This window comes from Antedon bifida, chromosome 1 (assembly GCF_963402885.1).
Source record: "Antedon bifida chromosome 1, ecAntBifi1.1, whole genome shotgun sequence".
In the NCBI taxonomy this organism is placed as follows: Eukaryota; Metazoa; Echinodermata; class Crinoidea; order Comatulida; family Antedonidae; genus Antedon; species Antedon bifida.
The window spans coordinates 9606096-9625992 of NC_136226.1; the positions used below are offsets into that span (position 1 = coordinate 9606096).

The 19897-nt window shown below is 33.3% G+C and overlaps 1 protein-coding gene across 1 annotated transcript; it reads left to right on the forward strand.

Annotated features, from left to right (window-relative positions):
* The first annotated feature begins 9298 nt into the window (after nucleotides 1-9298).
* On the forward strand, nucleotides 9299-19653 carry LOC144841173 (uncharacterized). Its single transcript, XM_078697397.1, has 2 exons — nucleotides 9299-9787; nucleotides 16834-19653. The coding sequence occupies exons 1-2, from the start codon at nucleotides 9478-9480 to the stop codon at nucleotides 17214-17216; spliced, it is 693 nt and encodes a 230-aa protein (XP_078553523.1). The 5' UTR covers nucleotides 9299-9477; the 3' UTR covers nucleotides 17217-19653.
* The last annotated feature ends 244 nt before the right edge of the window (nucleotides 19654-19897 follow it).

Genomic DNA, 19897 nt, shown 5'->3' on the forward strand with positions numbered 1-19897 from the left:
TGCTTTCTCTGTCTTCCTCGGCCTGTTGTTTTAAATCTTCTATCACAACACCAGTTCCAGCTAAGTGTCAATATCTTAACTAAATTTAATCGTTACGTTGATGGATGTTCCATTAGGGCAGTCAACATGTCCTATTAACCTGAACATCACAGGTGTCTAGGCCAGGGGTCACTCGATCTATCTAATATCCGTTCGCAATCAAAAGCGGTTCTATGGACCGAAATATGTCTTAAATAATTAATGTCAAAATTAAAATGTAAAATTATTTATGACACTAAGGAATGAAAACTGTCAGCACTATGTAATCTATGTGCACGTGACATATTTTATCGGCAAAAACATTCAATTTTTAATATAAAAAGTGTCCAGTTCTAGTTGAGAGTGGTTTAAAAAAATTGAAATGTTCGTATACTTCTCAAGGCCTACTACAAATTACTACAGTAAGTGAGTATGACATGTCATAGGCCTATATACTATTTCATCCGTTAAGCAAAAATCTGTTTACATTTTTTTTTAGCAAAAGTGATAGCAAACGAGTGATGTTAAATATCTAAGTAACACAACGTCGATGAAATCTATGACTGGACTTTAGCCATTGTTTAAATTAAAATAATTAGTCAACAATATTCATAGTACGGCCTACGACTCTTCTTTGGTGATCAATAATTCCAAGTATAGTAACCAAGTCCGTTTAGTATACGTTTTAATTATTTCAATTAGCAAAAATATAGGACGTAAATTAGTAAAGGCAATTAATTATGAGTAAAAGCAATAAAAAAAGCAATAAATAGGAACTTGTGTTTCAATGAAGAAGTTTAAGAAAACAAATGAAGTAAATTTAAAAGACAGCAATCAATGTTCTTCAATATATAGTGTGCACTTCTACGATTAGGTTACGTATTGAATGGTATGAATAGATATGTTTTCTTTACAAATAAACTACGCTCTAGCTTTATTATGTACAAATGTATACATGGTATTGCACCTCCCCGTCTGTGCAACGATATTGAAATGATTTACGACCAACATGGATACTCTACGAGATATTCCCAATCTCTGAATGCCAAATTGCTTATTAATGAACGGATCGCTAAAGATTGCAGGAGCAAAAGTTTGGAATAAGATCCCTGTAAATATTCAAGATAGTTTGTCTGTAAATAGTTTTAAAATTAATTATAAAAATCATTTCCACATGTATTATTATTAACGTTCTATATTCATTGATTGTTATATGTTTTCTTTTTTTTTTGTTGATTCTTTTGAATTTCTTGTGTTTTTTTAAAGTTATTTCATTGCAGGACCATATTGAAAAACAGAAATTTGGTGATCTTTTTATTTCTGAATTATGTTGCCTAAATATGTTTTAATAAATAAATAAATTAGTAACAAGTACACCAAATACTTTTGAATTCTTAGAACCATGTGACTGTATCACCAATCGATGGCTGTATTATTAATGTTGATGTTTCTTCGACGAGGAAGCTAAATGAGTTTGTTTGAATTCTATAAATAAACTATATATTTTTCTATTATTAACTGTAACTGTTATGCATCTTACCCATTAAAATGTTCTTGGAATTTCTACAAACTAATTTCTCAGGTTTAATGTTTGTATTTATTTTCATTAAAATATTATGCTGTTTTGTAAATTGTACTGTTCTTGGAATGCAATAAATATTACTTACTTACTTAATAATAAATAATAATTTCGGATTGCATCGAAAAGTCAAAACAATTAATTTCACCACACATATTGACTTGAGTATACTTACAACTATTCAAGTTAATTACAGTGAATCTATATTTTCGACTGAAAGTTGCATTTGAATTAATACGAACTGTTTTCATTAATTTTAGTTTATTCGTTAAAAACATTTTTCTTAGATACTTTTGACTTTTCTTGACACCACCATGGGTGAAATCGTCAAAGGAGGGTGAATCTAAAGCGGAATGGTAATTAAAGTAAATACAGGGTTACGTTGTACTTGTAAGCTTTTTGCACAGTTATAACTTGAATTAAAAGTACACTAACATATCATTGCAAATTGATCCATTTTGGATCTGTCACTGGCAATAATATTCTGTAATTTGATTTCAATCAGCTGGTACCCGTGGCCTAGATGTATATTCTTCAAATGTCTTCAGATTAATTTCGCATTTGACGTTTACATCTGGCACCAATATTTACTTCCTCTTTCTCAAGACAATATCTGACGTCACAAATAATATTGACGCGACGACATTATGACGTCACTTATTTACTGTACAAACATCATGATTGTAAAAAATAACAAATTTAACTGAAATTGAAAACAAAAATGTAATGGGTTTTTTTACACTGTGTGAATAGATGCAGGGAGGAAATATCTGAAATTAAAGAAGTTTTATCTCATTTTATTACGTAATAAACATGTTTGTGACATCATAAAATAGGACTGGCGCTAACTATGACGTCACTTATTTATTACACGCAAACGTAAATGTAAATAGTATTTGTTTTGGTGAGTGAGGAGAAAGACAACTTCTTCCTGAGTAATGGAATATGCCTTTAATGTGTATTGTATGTCGAAAATTCGTGGAATCAATTTAATTAAAGGAGAATTATAGGATTTAATTGTGATTATGGGCAGATGCCACATCGACAAGTGGTAAACATTTATCAGAAATTGAAGCACAAACAACGTTAGTGAACTATAAATGTTTAGGCTTACTTCTCACAGATTTTATAAACAAGTTAACCTATACGTTAAGAAACTACAGCATTATAAGCGTATAGGTTTCAATAAAGACTACCTTTCACTCTATTACTATTATTGAAATATAGAAATAATATTTCTACTTTATTTGTAAGAATTAGTAACAAGTCAAGAAATGAAAGATGCATTTCTTTTCGATTTGATATCTATCAATAATATACCATACAACGCATAAAAAATGAAAACTACATCAGGTGCGGTGCAGCTAAAGCAAAACAAAGCTCGTACATCATCATACAGTCCCGTCAGATGTATTCTGACAGGCTTTAACATTAGAATCAAAATGTCTTCTTTCTGTTCGCGAATTTACTAAGGTAGAATAGGATGTTAACAACATTTCAAACTGTTGCAATTTACGTATTAAATTACATGCAATTACTAACTAATTTGGCAAATAATATATTTTACACGGACTGATCACAATATGGAATTATCGATGATTATGCAAAACAAGCAAAACTGACCCCCTATCAGACGATAATCCAACGCGGGGAAAGGTTCCTATTTCTGCACATCTGCTGCAGAAAGTTTGCGTGTTATTCAAGAGAAAATGGCGGGCTTTGTCACGTTCTTTTTGATTAATATCTAAACAGGTCCTGGGCTAGTTTATGGGAACTTTAGTCTGAAACCAAAGTCATCCGAGTTCAAATATCATGCCAATTTCGAGAACTTTTACGGTTTAATTTAGATTCAGATGACATTTATTACTTTCGTTGTCCATTGTACGACTACAATATAAAAGGTATCAGTTACCTTGTGACCAATTCAAATTTCATATGTCTAAAGATTGAATTTGTAATACAAATTATTTTGTATCTGGCCTAGACCTACATACAAAAGTAAAATATGTATTAAATTTATACAAAACAAGTTCAATATAATATATATTAAATCGATAAGTAATTTAATTTGCCATAATTATTTTAAAATTTGAGAAAGGTCTATGGTCGAAAACGATCTTCTTGGCAAATTAACCGTCTGTCTGCTTATTCTTGTTATATAACGTATTCATATAACGTATATTATGAATACCATCAATTTTGTTTAAAATTGATTGATTTCGGTCTTAAATTGATATAACTGCAAATGCAAATCGATACGACTACACGACACACCCAAAATACTAACCGCATCATCATGACGACACCACAGGAAGCAACAACACAAGACGCGCGATCTTGATACTGATAAAAAAAAAGGTACGATTATACGCATGCGTAAACATTGGCAAATCTAACGTAAGCACAGTACGCACGCGTACACATTGGTAAACCTAACGTAAGCACAGTTAGCTTGTTTACGATATGTTTTTTTGTTAGATTATGAGTTTACCCTGGAATTCAAAGTATCTTGTAATGATGATATCTTTCCTGTTTGGTTTACAACTGATAAACCAAAACAAGTTGTTTTTTAATGACGTCACAGGCATATTTTTCGACAAACGCATACAAGTTTGATTACTAAAATAGATGATAACAATAATTATCGTCTTGCCAACCATTGATTTTTAAGAGACATTGCGGTTTAAAGGAAACCTACAATTCAGCCCCTTGACCGTAATGTAGCCTAGCTAACGGAAGGAGAACGAATTTATCAACATGATGTCAATGAATCACTTAAAAGCATTACATTCCTTCATCTCTATTATTAATTTACTGTATTCCGACGTACAAGGTCAATGAATGAATAGTAAAAATACATTGCTAAAAATTCATATAAACTTTATTTTATTATAAATAGTATGTATGTTTATATTGCGCCCTCTAGCGGAATGAACTTTTTCTATTAACTCTCCATTTTCTAATAATATCAAAAACGAGGGCAAAATGTTATTCTTCTTCTTTTGTTGTTTCAGTTTGTTTTGGGCTCACCTTCATATAGACTAGACTCACTCTAGAATGGTTTCTTTTTAAAAATATTGTTTTCTGTTGATTCTTAAGTATGATGGTTTGAGAAAGATGGTTTGAGAAACATTTTCAATCGACTGTATTTTTCGATTGGTCGAACTATTTAGATTTCAACGAACATATATAGGCATGTACAGATCATTTTTTTTTAAAGTTATTGATAGTAGGAGCTAATTGCTTCTATAGGATTTAGATAATGATAAAACTAAGTTCAACAAAAACAGAAAAACAGGGGGAAAAGATTATTTCAAACGACACATTGAATTATAACTTTTTGACAGTTTCTAAAATTTAACAGACAGTATTTTTCGGTTCGGTTCAAATATGGAAATGTTTACAAGAGCTGTGTGGGGTACACACAATGAACGTTTAGTGGGTTCTCTCTTGAAGGATGTTTTTCCTTCTCAAAGTCAACGGGCGGATGTCATGATAATTAATTATTACCAGAGTTTATTTTAACTATGACTTAGCTGACGTGAAGTTTCCTGGAGCGAAATCGGTCAGAAAAAAAAAAAAGGAAAAAAAAGAAAAATGCGTTTGAGTCGACTTAGGCCTATATTTCAAACTAATATTTTAACAGTGTAGATAAATGTGAACATTGTCATTAGATCACTGTATCGTGCACGTAGTCAGATTGCAACTTCATAGTTGTATATCAATCAAAGAGTTCTAATCTCGATTTGCATAGGATAACATTCTTTAAGCTTGGTTTACACTTGGACGTAACGTAAGAACGTAAAGAGAACGTAAAGCTTGGTTCCCACTAGGACGCAACGCAAGGACGTAAACGCAACGCAACCGTGTTGACCAATGACAAGCGACAGTTCGGATAATCCATCACTTGTGATTGATCAACGCACTTACGTCCTAGTGGGAACCAAGCTTACGGGGCAACGCAAGTGAATATACCAAATGAGTGTGAATGGTTGCCCTTACGTCCTTGCGTTGCGTCCTAGTGTGTGTAGATGTGTACTGTAGTTTATCTAAATAATACGATTATGCTACGACTAAAGCCTATAATTCATGTCTTTTTCGGTCTATTTATAGAAGTCCCATCTAAATAATTATACAGGTAGGCCTACAGTGCTATTTTCCATTGATTGATTAATTTCTATGTTTGTATAAGTGTTTTTCCCCCCAATTCAATGCAGTAGCTTATTTGTTGGGGTTTTTATTCACTTTGAATTATCATTTTCTTAATTTAGCTTCATATTAATGATAAATGCTTACTTTACACATCTGTCCTGTTCTTATCGCTAGAAACCGCCATGTCAATATAAATCAAAAGTTTAAAATCATAATTCATCTTCATATGGTGATAACAATCTTCCAAATTAGTTTTGAATCATTATACTTAGCAATGTCAGATGGAATTTTCGTTGAGGAAATTATGGATAAAATTGTCGTTCAGTTAATCCATTAATTAATCCCTTGGGATCTGAATTATTAATCTCTGTTTCGTAACCTTGATCAACCAGCTGATATTAATTCATTTTGTGTGAATACAATATTGTCGATTCTCTTTTTGGCAATCATTACAACCTGTGAATATCCAGCAGGGCGTTGCGTAAAAGAGTAGGCCTCTCTTCGGATCATCATTTCGGAGGAAATCTCCCCAAGTGTTCTTATAAAAATGTTGGGTTGTTTGTATTTAGAAATTTCATTTACATTCAATATTATTTCTCTAACTCATTAAAAAAATATACTTCACTGTAAGCCTCTGTAAACAATAATATGGTAGGCCTACAAGCCTCCTAGTATGAAGAGATTTGGGCTTTAAACTTCTCTACAGCGCCTAAAGACTGATTCCCAGCAGTAGATGCAAAACAGACTTTCACACCGGTGTCTATCACTACATTACCATAGCAACCACATCATTCCACAGGAAACAAACACGAGTTGTATAATGACTCATTAATATGGCATGTTTCAATGATGCATTATGGGAACTACGTTAATTAGTGCGTAACAACATTCAGACTACAACGGAAGTTTAATGTGCGCGTGACTTAAGTTGTTCATTGACTTAATACATGCTGTCTAAATTAAGCATGTTAAACATGCGGATATTAAGTATGGTTTAAAAATAGAATTTAGTTATTTGTAAAATAAGCTTCATTGCTGATGACAGAGTACCAACCTTAAGTTACCAGCATGTAATGTTGGTGTCTTTGAACCAACAAGTGTATCATATTCTATTACATTTTAGGTGTTTTCATTAATTTCAATTATATGTTCAAGGAGGCTCTCAATTTATATAAAGAACACTAATAAATTGGGAAAGATAAATGTATATTTATCTTCACCGTGGTGTGGATATCGATAAACCGATACATTTAGGTCCCATGATAAGTTTTCACTCATCTGCTTCAGTTATGATAGGGTAATATGCAATATTGTAAAGCTACATGGTCATAAAGGAACACATTTGCTTCATGTATAGCTAGGTAAAGCGTCCCAATAACATTAACCGATTACATGTATGGAGTGCCCTGAATGACAAAAACTAGAAGACCGAGGTCATGTAATGTTGAAGAGTACACAACTCAATAGAAATAGACAGATTGAAAATTAACAACAGGTCAGAAAGTTCTCTTAAGTTCTATTAAAGCACACTCTACCATTACCCATGAGTTGCATAAATCTTAATAATAATCATGGCGACTTTATACTATTTGCGACCACAAGAATCGCGATTCAATTCAAACTTGTGGCAGAAATCGTTCGAAAATGACCACTAATATGACAAACAAATTAAAACAGACTGTCGAACACTTTGGTCAAAAAGCTGTTGAGCGGATGTTGTGAAAATGAATTGGCACTCTGGAAGCAAATTGTCACTTCCGAGAATCAGTAATTATTAATTATATACAATTAATACTGAATATAAAACACGACTGACAGGTAGCTAGAGCAGCGGTACAGGCGTGTCACTGACGACGGACATTAAGATATCCTACCAACTAAACGAAGCCAACATGCCCCTGAAGCAAACCGTACCAATGTTACCGATATGCTCTCTACCAATATAAACGGTGCAAACATTCGCTTTTAGCGATATATTCGTTGCTCGGTTATGAATAAATATCATAAATATATGTTGTACAGATGTTATATTCGGTGTTTGAGGTTCTGCCAAGCAAACACAACTTTTAAATTTCACATTCTTGAAAATGGTATAAAGCTCTGTCTACACTATCAAACTACAGTAGTTTGACCAAAAAAAAGTGTGATGTGCCCAAATATGGTAGTGATATGATGTAATCATGTCCATTTATGGGCACATGTCACATCACATGTGTAGACAGAGCTTAATTGTGACAGAATCGAGGCCGGAGTTGATTTATATACTTAAGTTAAATTTATAATTTAAAAATAAAATTACCTCCAAACTCATATTATTGATTTTTCATTCTGTTGCAAAAGGAGAGTGGGCATCCGATTTGAACCCAGACAATAGGATTGGAATACATGTTATTAACCCGCAATATAGTCAGTTTTATAATACTGATTTACTTATAATACACATCGTATTTGGAGGTATAAAATACAAAAGTATAGTTTTACATAATTTAGTTTTATTAAGATATTTTTTAGGAAGGTAATTTTATTTTTAAACTGAACAATTTGATATCATCCAGCTTGTAATTTCTTTAATATTACCGTGGGATTCACGTAAATGAATTTACAATCAAAGCGTGACGATACCCGTTTGTTGAGTAACACGTGTATCATCATCTTAACCTTTATTTCGTTTGTGAAAAAAAAAGATGTTTGTACGATATTCGATATACGACATTCCCCGGAACACAACAGTATAATTAGACATACATTCTGAGAATATATTGCTACTATCGGCTATAGCAATTAGTGTTACAAGATATACAGGAGACACAATTATAATGTAATCACTTTGTTCTGTGAAACTTTCAGGGGATATTTTAATTCTCAGTGGATATGTTGACAGTTGGTTAAAATTACAAGTTGTTGCAATTAATTCATGTCGCATGGGTCTCATGGCACACAACCAGGGGTGGATCCAGGCCAGGGAGACAGACAGAAGAGTAAAAGGAAAGAGAAGATAAAATGTATCTAGGCCTATTATTAATTAATACTTAGGCCACTCTACAATGTGCTTCACCAGATTTGAAACAATTGCGGTAGGCCTACACAATCGAGACTGAAAGACAACGAAAACATGTGGCAAAAACCTATAGGCAGCACAAGTAACAAGTGGAACACATCACTTGTCAGTCATGGTGTTACGTTTCTACATCTCCTCCCTATACTTGATAGACTATAAATAACATCAGAACTCATTAATTTAAAAGCGAACAGCATTTGTTTATAAGCCTACTGTCAGTCAAACAGTGGCACACGCAGTACCTGTACTACATTTTTGTTAGGAGGCTATTGCGGCGGCATGAAACTCCTCCTACTCGAAGTTTTAGCGTTGTTTTTTTCCTCCGGTTTTCTACAATATACGACTGCCGCTGTGGAATACGCCGTTAAGAAGAAGAATAAACGTATAGGTCACGTGAGCGAGTAGTGGACTATCTGAAAAGTTTAGCAGTGTTGAACAACAGAGACTCCGCCCACTGTAGAGCTGAACGACAAAATACTTTTCATTGGGGTTCAGTTAGACGTATGAAGTCCTAGTGTTCGCATATGCTATTGTTCCCGCGCATTTACATACATAAAACGTTATTCTTCTGTTTGAACATACAGTTTGTTTTACACTGACCTTGTGGTACAACGGCAGTAAACGTCCATGTAGAAGTTACACGCTTTTTGGATTCAATACTATTTTAATAATGAAGTTGAATTATTTCGGCTGTACGATGCGGCCTCACTCATCAACTTTCTCGTGGATTGCATTATTTTCTGGATTGTTATTTGTATTATATTGTGATTGTGCAGTTGTAAACCCAGATAAGTTAGTTTTAGAAACATCTCCACCTTCAATTGAGGAAGTAGTAGTAGAGACCGCTACGGTCGTTACAGAGAATAAAAGGGATAGAGATCAAAAACGAAGAAATAGGCAAAGAACAACTGAGTTGGATACGCCGCAGCAGCCGGGTACAGAGGAAAAACCTAATGGATACCCTTCCCCTTACAACCCAGGTAAGCTAAAAAAACATCCAATTATTCTATATATGTTATATTATGATTTATATAAATATATATTTATCTAATTGTTCAGGGTGACAGAAATACTGTCACTACTCTTCTCTTTTGTTGATAACGCAAGGAAGATATCCCCAGATTTTATGTATATTATTCTGTTTAACCCAGAGGCTATGCAAACAAAAGGTGCGAATGGAGAGAATACCTTTTACTGTCCAATGGGTTTTATACATGCTGATGATTCCTTCACAATTAGACGCCTCTGCTCAATTCCTATCTGTGTAGATAATACCTCATCCACGAAAGCTTTTGTTCGATGGAATTGACACTCAACTAAAGACGAATCATTGCATTAAAAACCTGCACAGATTTCTTTTTTTAGTGAATAAACTGTGATAGCGATCGTCTGCTAATAAGGTTGCCCTGCAGACGACCATGTTTACCAGGAACACGTGACCATGGTCGATGCACGCTTTACTACAGTCCGCAATATTTTGTGTCGAACCAAATAAGGAATGGGTCAATGCAGTAATTTTAATGAAATACTACCCACAAGCCTATATTATTATGTTAACTTTAAACAAATGAGCATAATGATTATCATTTAAATTCATTCAATTTATAATAACAGTTTAGGGGACGGTCTAAAAACCAGAAAACAAAATGCCAATGCTACCGGTAACAGTTTACACACTACATTTACTAGATCCGCTTCTTCATTACTATTTAATTATTTATAAGTTTAAAGTGAATGATAGCTTTCATTTATACTAAAATAAATATATCGATATGTATGCTTCAAATTAGGTCTAGGCCTAGATTATGGACACCGCACTGCAGAGACATACGCACCACATGTTGAATCAGCCGATTATACTAGCCATAACTAAATCGAATTAATAATATTTATGTTTCTGTCAATCTGTCAAATACAGACAAAAATCTAATTGATAGTCAGCTATTATTTACACAATTTATTCGTATACTACTTGTAAAAATGTCCGATGTAAATATTGGCTGATTGCCAAATTGAATTTCTAAACCCCATTATCATCATTAAGCGTCTGTAGTGCTAAAGTCTATATTATTATTATCGGTGGGTTGTCCTGTGATTGGCCGAAAACGAGGGTGTGTGTCCGACTATCTAGATTACTTTTAACCAATACAGTAAGGTAGGCCTACACTTATGTAATTCATTCTTATATTTAGTAGGCACATGAGCTTAACTACGTCTATATTTTTATTTCGATGACGTTAACACTTTTTTAACAGTTTTTTTATGACGTACATACCAGCTTAACATGAATAAATATATTTATTTATGTATATTGAACCTAAACATTTTAGGATAATGTATATAGCCTGTAAAATGTAAGGTGTAATACATAGATTTCGGTAACTATCAAAAGTAGGCTATTACGTGTGGATGATAGGCCTACATAACTCGCCTAATAAGTACAGGGTGTGGACCTGTTAACAAATAATACTGTATTTTAGGATACCATGTATTATAGAAGGAAATAGGCATCATTTTAGTAAATATAATTTCTTTCCAGATATTTACCCTAGTTTCTAGCTTGAAATTGCTTTCAATAATTCGTCAGACAATTTAAGGCCTACTATATAAAACACAAATATTTACTCATTGAATATTACAAAAAAATAATTAGTATTTATTTGTATGTTGAGTTCTCGGTAACATTCCTTCTGGTAGAACTCTTAAAAAGTTCAATTCACTTTCAGCTGTCGATCATATAGAATGAAGGTTGCTGATTTAACAGAAGTATACAGCCAAGTGAAATGCATTGTGAACCGTATTAATTCAAGTACTGATACGTTTCATATAAATTTAAATAGCATTCTATTGCATCAACCGAACGATGAAACGATAGGAACAGGTAAAACAAACTCGCACTATATGTGGTTTCTATGCGAACAATATCCTATAAATTACACGTGTCTCAAATGTCACCATTTCTTTGTCTTCCTATTTATTGGCAATATTAATAGAAGGAGCTGGAAATGAAAGAGGTTATTATGCCTTTAATTGTTACATTTGTGATTTTTTTGCCACAAAATCAAGACAACTTTGACAGCTTTTCGGCGATTTTCTCGCTCTCGAGTTCCTTCTTTTTATATCAAAAACTAATATCAACATAATAAAGAATGTCAGAAGAATATGAAACTTTCTCAACAAAAGACCGAACGTTCCAATCCTTTTTGTATTGATGTTTTCTACCTGTAAAGTTTAGAGGACGAGATCAGTAAATTACGTATACTTCTCTTTTCTCAATCATAATTTCTATTATCGTTTTCAATCATTTAATTGACACAAAGAAAAGAGGAAACCTAAAATAAAAAAAAACTTTTATTTTTCAATTTGTATTGAATATAAAAATAAAAAAATATATCACACACTAAGGTTTTAAATAGTCTGAATGTAGATTGTGGGTGTAAAGATCAGTTTCTAGAATCGTTTTCAATAATTTAATTGACACAAAGAAAAGAGGAAACCTAAAATAAAAAAAAACTTTTATTTTTCAATTTGTATTGAATATAAAAATAAAAAAATATATCACACACTAAGGTTTTAAATAGTCCGAAAGTAGATTGTGGGTGTAAATATCAGTATTTTTTAACCACGCTTGGCATTCTAAGTTGACCCCTAATTAGACACCTCAGAAATTACGAGTGTACACCAATAAATTATTGCCTTTTTCCGAATAATTTGTCATTATTTCACCATAAAGAGAACGTGTACAATTTCAAATAGGCTTAATAATGAACAATGTATATTTAATGGAAATCGACCGACAAAGTTCATTGACATACTACAAGGTGGATGACTCCAGGGATAGAGAAATGAATATGTTCGCTTAGGCCTAAACATTTCATACTTGTTATTCAGATCCATACGGTATTAACAGAAAATAACAGAAAATGGCAAAAGGCTTCCTACATTCTATGAGTTTTATCAGACAATCTATATTGTTTCGACAACTCTTGTAACATGACCACAGTGCTGATTTTGCCATCCCCCACCTTCCACCCCAATCTGTTAAGGTCTTAATTAAAATATAAACCATCATAGTGGTGCGCATGCGTTTCTAGATGTGGCTTCATTCACATTCTGATTCATGTTTTATGTGCAAGGGAAAACAGGCCATCAAAGTCATGTATCTCGACAATTACAGTATCCCTACAGGCCTAATTATACCTCAAATACATTAAATCATGATTCGCAATTATGATTCAATACCAAGGTCTTGGAGCATCCTGCCCCTGTATCTTTCTACAAGGTTGCTAGACTAAAATCATTTACAATTTTTTTGTGAAGAATTTCTTAATTTCCATTTATTTTATGGCAACCTTACTGTACGTGTCCCTACTATCATTCAAAATGATACTACAATTGAATGACTTCTAAAGTGCGCCTCATCGTTTCATTTAGATTTTACAGGTAGGCCTACCTTATATATTGGTACTCCTTTGTTTGACGGCATATACATTCATTTTCCTTGTAATGGTTTCTGTTTGTTTTATATTTTATACTGAACACAAACGACTTATACACTAAATGAACATGTTGTGAGACGGAAGCTGCAGGACATCCCGTGTTTTCATAGTATTTTGGTATTTTTTCTTTTGGTAGATCGTGAGTCATCGAAACGCGGTTAAACGCCTGATTTAACAGTTGGTCTTGTTAGTCTAGTCCATTGTCATTCTCCTTTGGTATTAATGGAATCATTCATTACATTATATAACATACAAACGTTGTTATAATTCGTATTAAAATTACAATAATTGCATGCATATTGTGCTAACTTTTTGACAGGTTAATATTCTTTAATACAGTATTAGTCAAATATATTGGGTCTATATAACAACTAAATACAGTAGATTCCTAACACGTGAAATAGAAAGCCTCGTCAATCTGGTTATTTGTGAAAAGTATACAGACAGTGATACTCGCTCTACCGGGCTATACCCTACATTATGGATCAACAATAACAAAATATAATTTCAATGAACCTGGTGTTATACAGGTTTGTTAGATCATACATATGGTTTAATACAGCATGATTACTTGTCTTACTGGTTAGACATTCTTCACGAGGCCTATGCGTTATCCAGCGGCGTAGTTCGAAAACACCACCCACCCAACCCCCCTCCCCTTCCGTAAACCGCTACGATTATTAAGAGTATAGTAGGATTTTAGTTCAGGACTTGCTTTTCTAGAAAAAGTGTCCTCGGTGTACTATGAATCGTTCATATATTAATTGCATTCACATTCTCTGTGGATATACGAAGTCGATTGATGGAATTTGAACTGCTGCCGTCAAAAAAGGATTTGTTAACAATTTGACAAGATCAGTAAATCCGTATCGTTCGTTAATCTTGGATTATGAAAACAAAACCAGGCTACATAACTGGTGGCAAACTGCAACCTTGGTTTTGTGACAGATTTCTAGGATTGTATTGTACTTTACAAGATATTACAGAAGTCGACGAGGCGACTGGCACGCGAATAATGTCATCGGTCTTCATGCCTTTGGTCCAATTCCTTCTTTTGTAATCGCTAAGGATTTAACGAGAAAAGATGTCATTCAGATGTTTTAAGAGGAGATAAAATTAGTCCGTTAAATTTGCTACCATTAAATTGAGAACAAACGTAAGAGCTATAGATATAGAACACAAGGCTGAGCCTTTATTCTTCTGTAATATTCTTTAAGATAGATTATCAATTGTAGAGAATTGTTCACGTGGCGGACGTTATACCTCTCTTTAGGTAACGTCAAGTTAACAGGGTCTTAGATTGATGTGATATTACGTGTTATTGGTGCAGTAGGGTCTTCTTCGGATCGACACGTTATGACACAGTACTATATTTTTGAGTACCAAACCGTCACACCGTGGGTGTAGTCTACAATATAAAACAATCGCAACCCCTGCCTTCGTTACAAATTCTGTGAGACGCCACTGTGATGTTCACATTAAACATTCAACCGTACTTTTTAGCAAAGTCTTCAGCTTTATTGTGGATGACTTTGCGTATATAGGCATATAGGTGTATATACAGTAAGCGCGTTTGCGACAAAGCTACAGATTAACATATTAAAATCCACTTTTCGAAAACCATACCGGTACGCCTGGTTATTCAGAAATATAAAAAAACGCTAAACGCTAAAATAATTTTGCGATAATGCGATATATTACGATTTGTTCCCGAATGAATGAATGAATGACGGCATCAAAAAGCGTGGCGGCACACGTATACGGGAGATTCCTGGTCCCAGTGATAATTGGCAGGCGTGTCACTGATTGACAGCTCGTTAATGACAACCCACACCATCAAAAGTAGTTTTTATCATTAACCTATATATTGTGGCTTGTTAATATAGATCATGATAAAAATCGTTACACAGTGTCGTTGATAAATGTGGGAATATGTAATAAATCATACTAATCTTATTTAACAACATATGTTACCGGTAAAATCAGAGTGCCTGAAATTTTACAAAGTTCGCAAACTATTTCCTTATCAGCGGATGCGCTGCGATGTGAGCATCTATACTTTAACATACGCAGTACAATAAATGAACAGTTTAAAAAAAATTGAAACAAGATCCAAGTTTTTGGATGGTGGTATCACTTGCGTATGGGACTGTCTGTGACGTAACGGACGGCATGAAGCATGTTTTACTTTATGTAAGATTCTAACCCAGGGCTCGGACAACTGTACTGAGCGTAATGTTGCTTTCAATGTCCAGAATTACGATTCTAAAATCAAATGAATTATTTCAAACATTCCGCTTAAATACCGGTATACCGGTACGGTAACTGGTCTACATTATGCCAATGGTATAACATATTCAAACGGGCGCAAACTGCATCCAGTGGTAGTAGGATCCAAATCAAACATTAAAAAAGATCGAAAGAAAGGGACCATACTATTATAATCAGAACCATTGTGATCAGGGTATTGTGTCATTGTATTTGGCCCCGGGCCGCTAAGTAAGTACTTGGTAATCACGTGACTAAACAGAAAACGTATGGAAATTGCTTCAACGATATAGGTATTTTCTGTATTTTTCCGTTTTGGTATATTTTAATGGCGTTCATTCAACCAAAACTGATCACACTTTGTGACTACATAATTGTTCCCCTACCACTGCTTTAACATTTCATGGTGTGTATTGAGAATTATTAATTTATCTAGTCCCTTAATATCCTGGTTTTGAACAGAAGAGAACAGAGACGGCTTAACAGAGATCAACTCTTTGTTGTATTCCTTTTAACAGTTCTCTTTCATAAATTGTTACACGAAGGACAGCACTAGTTCCAGGGATGTCATAATATAGTATGCTTTCAAATTGAAATATTTCTTTTTATTAATATATCGCCTTGCCGACCCAGTTTATAACCCATTTTAGGATGGAAACATATTGCATTCTTCCCACGTGTTACCATACAATAGTAAGTAGACTACCTGTATGGCGAGCCGTGTAGTACTTTCACGATAGATGATCAAACAAAGTGATGGAGGTGTCCTAAAGACCAGTTGTATTCCTTTTTAATACTTTTAATACTTTTGTTATAAAAATGTTCATTGCAATCTTGATGGACATATTGCGATCGAATTCAACCCATTATTAAAATATATATCATTGGTATATTGATACGCTTTGTTTAACCAATAGTTTGCGGTTGATAACAAGGTCAGGACCGAACACACTTTGACAATTTGCCAAATTATTTTTTAAGAGTGAAGTGGTTTCGTTTGACTTATCAATATCTTCAACTCATAAATCATTAAAATAAAATTCGATGACGTTGTTGAAAATGAGTTGTACAAACATACGGGTTCTCTGACATCATTCTTGAAGCTGGTTGACGATTGCTATATTATATTACTGCTATATGTGAATATCATATCTTTTCATCCATCTATAATGTTGAATTTACCCCAAGCGTACTGTGCCTATCTTGTCAGACTACACCCTCCAGAGATTAACCCGTTTGTTTATATTTTTATCTTCCAGACGATCTACAACTTGGCTGTACCGAACTCAGATCAAAACGGTATATTTCGGATGGATTTTGCACAAGTATAAAACCTATCACAGAAGTTGTCTGTGCTGGCGAATGCTTACCCGTACGAAACCTTCCATGGTACGCCGAATACGTCAAAGTATGGAGTACCGAAAAGACAAAAGAATGGCGATGCGTAAATGATGTTATTCGCCATAAACGGGTTCATCTCCGTTGTGAAAATGGTGAAAGGCGAACATATAGAATTCGAACTGTTCGAAGTTGCAAATGTAAAAAATACAATAAAAAACACAACCAGTCTCGCTTGGACAATAACCATCACCAAGATACAAGTCGAACGGAACGTAAACGAAGTCGAGAAAAGGAAAACTGATAAGGGGAGAAATTAGGTTTGCCCTTTGTGCCTTCACGTGGTGCTAAAATGGTGAAGAACGTATCGCAGACGGTTAAGTACATTTACGTCTGGTTTACGATCACATGACGTGGTGACGAGACTTTAACCCAAAGTGTACAAGTCTACACTGTTAAAGATGTGTATGTCACAAATGACAGAAGTGGAGGTGCCTAACCAGCAACCTGTATTAATGTACAGTACGAATCAGACGTCATACGTGTACAAGAAACTGTAACGTCATAATGTTAATTCTATAACAAACTCGTACGGTAACATTAACCAATACAATGGAATTAACACAGGAGTACGAAAACTCAATAGTACGAACTAACTGCCATTATAAGGCATATTATATATAACCTGTTATGCCATCGCACATTTGTATCATATTGAATTTAGTGTAAAGTTCATTTGTGAAACGTTGTAAATAATTTTTAAAAACATGTATAAATAATGATATTGTATTTGCTATGGTTGCATTGGAACCACAGATGGCAAGTTGATTGTATTCATTTATGATATATTGTATATTGTTTCTTTTTGAATAGTTTATATAAAAGCAGTATTAATTTTCTTACATTAAAAAAATAATAATTCTAATGTTATGCTGATGATGTGATCAGTGATTTAGCATTTTACTTATAAGTGCATGTTGTTCACGAATGTTAACAAGGAAATTATATCCTTCGTCACCGAACACTCTTTTGCTCTCTGAATATAATAACCAAATTTGAATGAATGATACAAATTATTTAACGGATTCTTGCTTAATTTTGCTACAGCATCTAATTGTAAAAACTTATATTAAGCACTATAAATGTATCTGGGCCCTCATCAAATCGTAGAAAACTATGATTATAATACAAGATTAAAAGTGTTGATATTTATAGTGTTACTTTTATAGGACTAATTTATTGTATTATAAGATATAACAAAAGAATAATTTATCGCGAAACAAAAATTACATTATACTACCGGGTAGTTTTCACATATCTTACGCGCCCGTACAAACATTATCAACGTTTGTACGCGCGCGTAAAGTTTAGAGGCATGGTATCAGTGTTTCCAAGTGAGATTGAAGTTTAGATGCATGATATATTAACAGCATCTGTACGCGCGCGTCAACTTTAGATTCATATTATATTAACATCATCTGTACGCGCGCGTCAAGTTTGGATGCATAATATATTAACAGCATCTGTACGCGCGCGTCAAGTTTGGATGCATAATATATTAACAGCATCTGTACGCGCGCGTCAAGTTCAGATGCATGACATCAGTGTTCACACGCACTCATCAATTAGATTCTTGATATATTATTACCGTTTATAAACGCTCATCAAGTAGTGTCACTAATGAAATGTTTTTCATTGGAAATGACGAACAATTTTAGATTGTATCATTTCTTGGTCCCTTTACGTGATATTTTGATCAAGTTCAATTTTATATTTGAAAAATTAATTATTTTTGCCTATAATAGTAAAGACATTTTTGCAGACGTTACTGCAATTTTATAATTGTTTAATTCAAATCTATTCCTATCGAGAGCAGAAATACATTTTCATGTTGGTATATGCATATTGACATGTTATAACCGTTGGTTTTAGAATTTAAAAATATAATTTATAGAATTCAATATCTTTCAAGTTTCTTCTAATGTTTATTAATAACAATACTGTTTTCTTTGTTAATTTAATAATAATTGTTGTTTTACTGGCTGGGATTATCATTTCGAAATGTTCGTTTATCATTCTATTTTAATATTTACGATAGTCATTCCATTGAAATAGGCAACCTTGTTAAAATCTATATCTAGAGTATATTGATGTAAAATTCTGTTTTAATGTTCAACATTCATATTATAAAGAAAATACAATATTTATGGTGTTATTGCTTTATTTAGAATTAACAGGTTTTAAATCTGCTGAAAATACAGCAAATTAAAGCGAACCAGAGGAGTAAAAAGTTGTAAACATATTTAAGTGTAACTGTATTTCGGAATAAAGCAACCCGAAAGTAACACAAGAACGTTCAAAAGTTGTACTGTTGTATATCGACTATCAATTATAGTAGCCCGTCTCTTGTCTGCCATGTTTGGTTTGAAACTTGATCAAGATTGACGGTAATCATCAATGTTTAGATAATAATACTACTACGCCAATCATTACGATTTTATAATAAAAAGCAAAGTAATGAATAGACAAGGTTTGCGTACACAAACTAATGAGTACATTACATCATCATAATTATCACTAATGCTTTCAATGCGCTTCCATCAACCAAATGACACATGTCGATTATATCAAATGTGCTTAGAAAAAAATAAACTTAACTTTATTTCTTTTTAAATATTTTGCTTAATTGGTTTTCAAAATAACAAGCCATATTTAAATCTTAGATGACGTATACAATAAAACGTACTGATGAAAAATAGGAAGCCTCTTTTTTACAAGTACTATTTCGACTTAAGCTCTGTCTACACTAACAATCTTTATGTGACAAACAAATGTGATGTGCCCATATAATGGATACGCTGACGTCATATCACTACGGTACTTAGGCACATCATACTTTTTTGTCAAACAAGTTTAATATATATATAAAATTTATTTAGACACGAGACTGATGTACAGTACAACTCGTTCAATCAACATTGATTG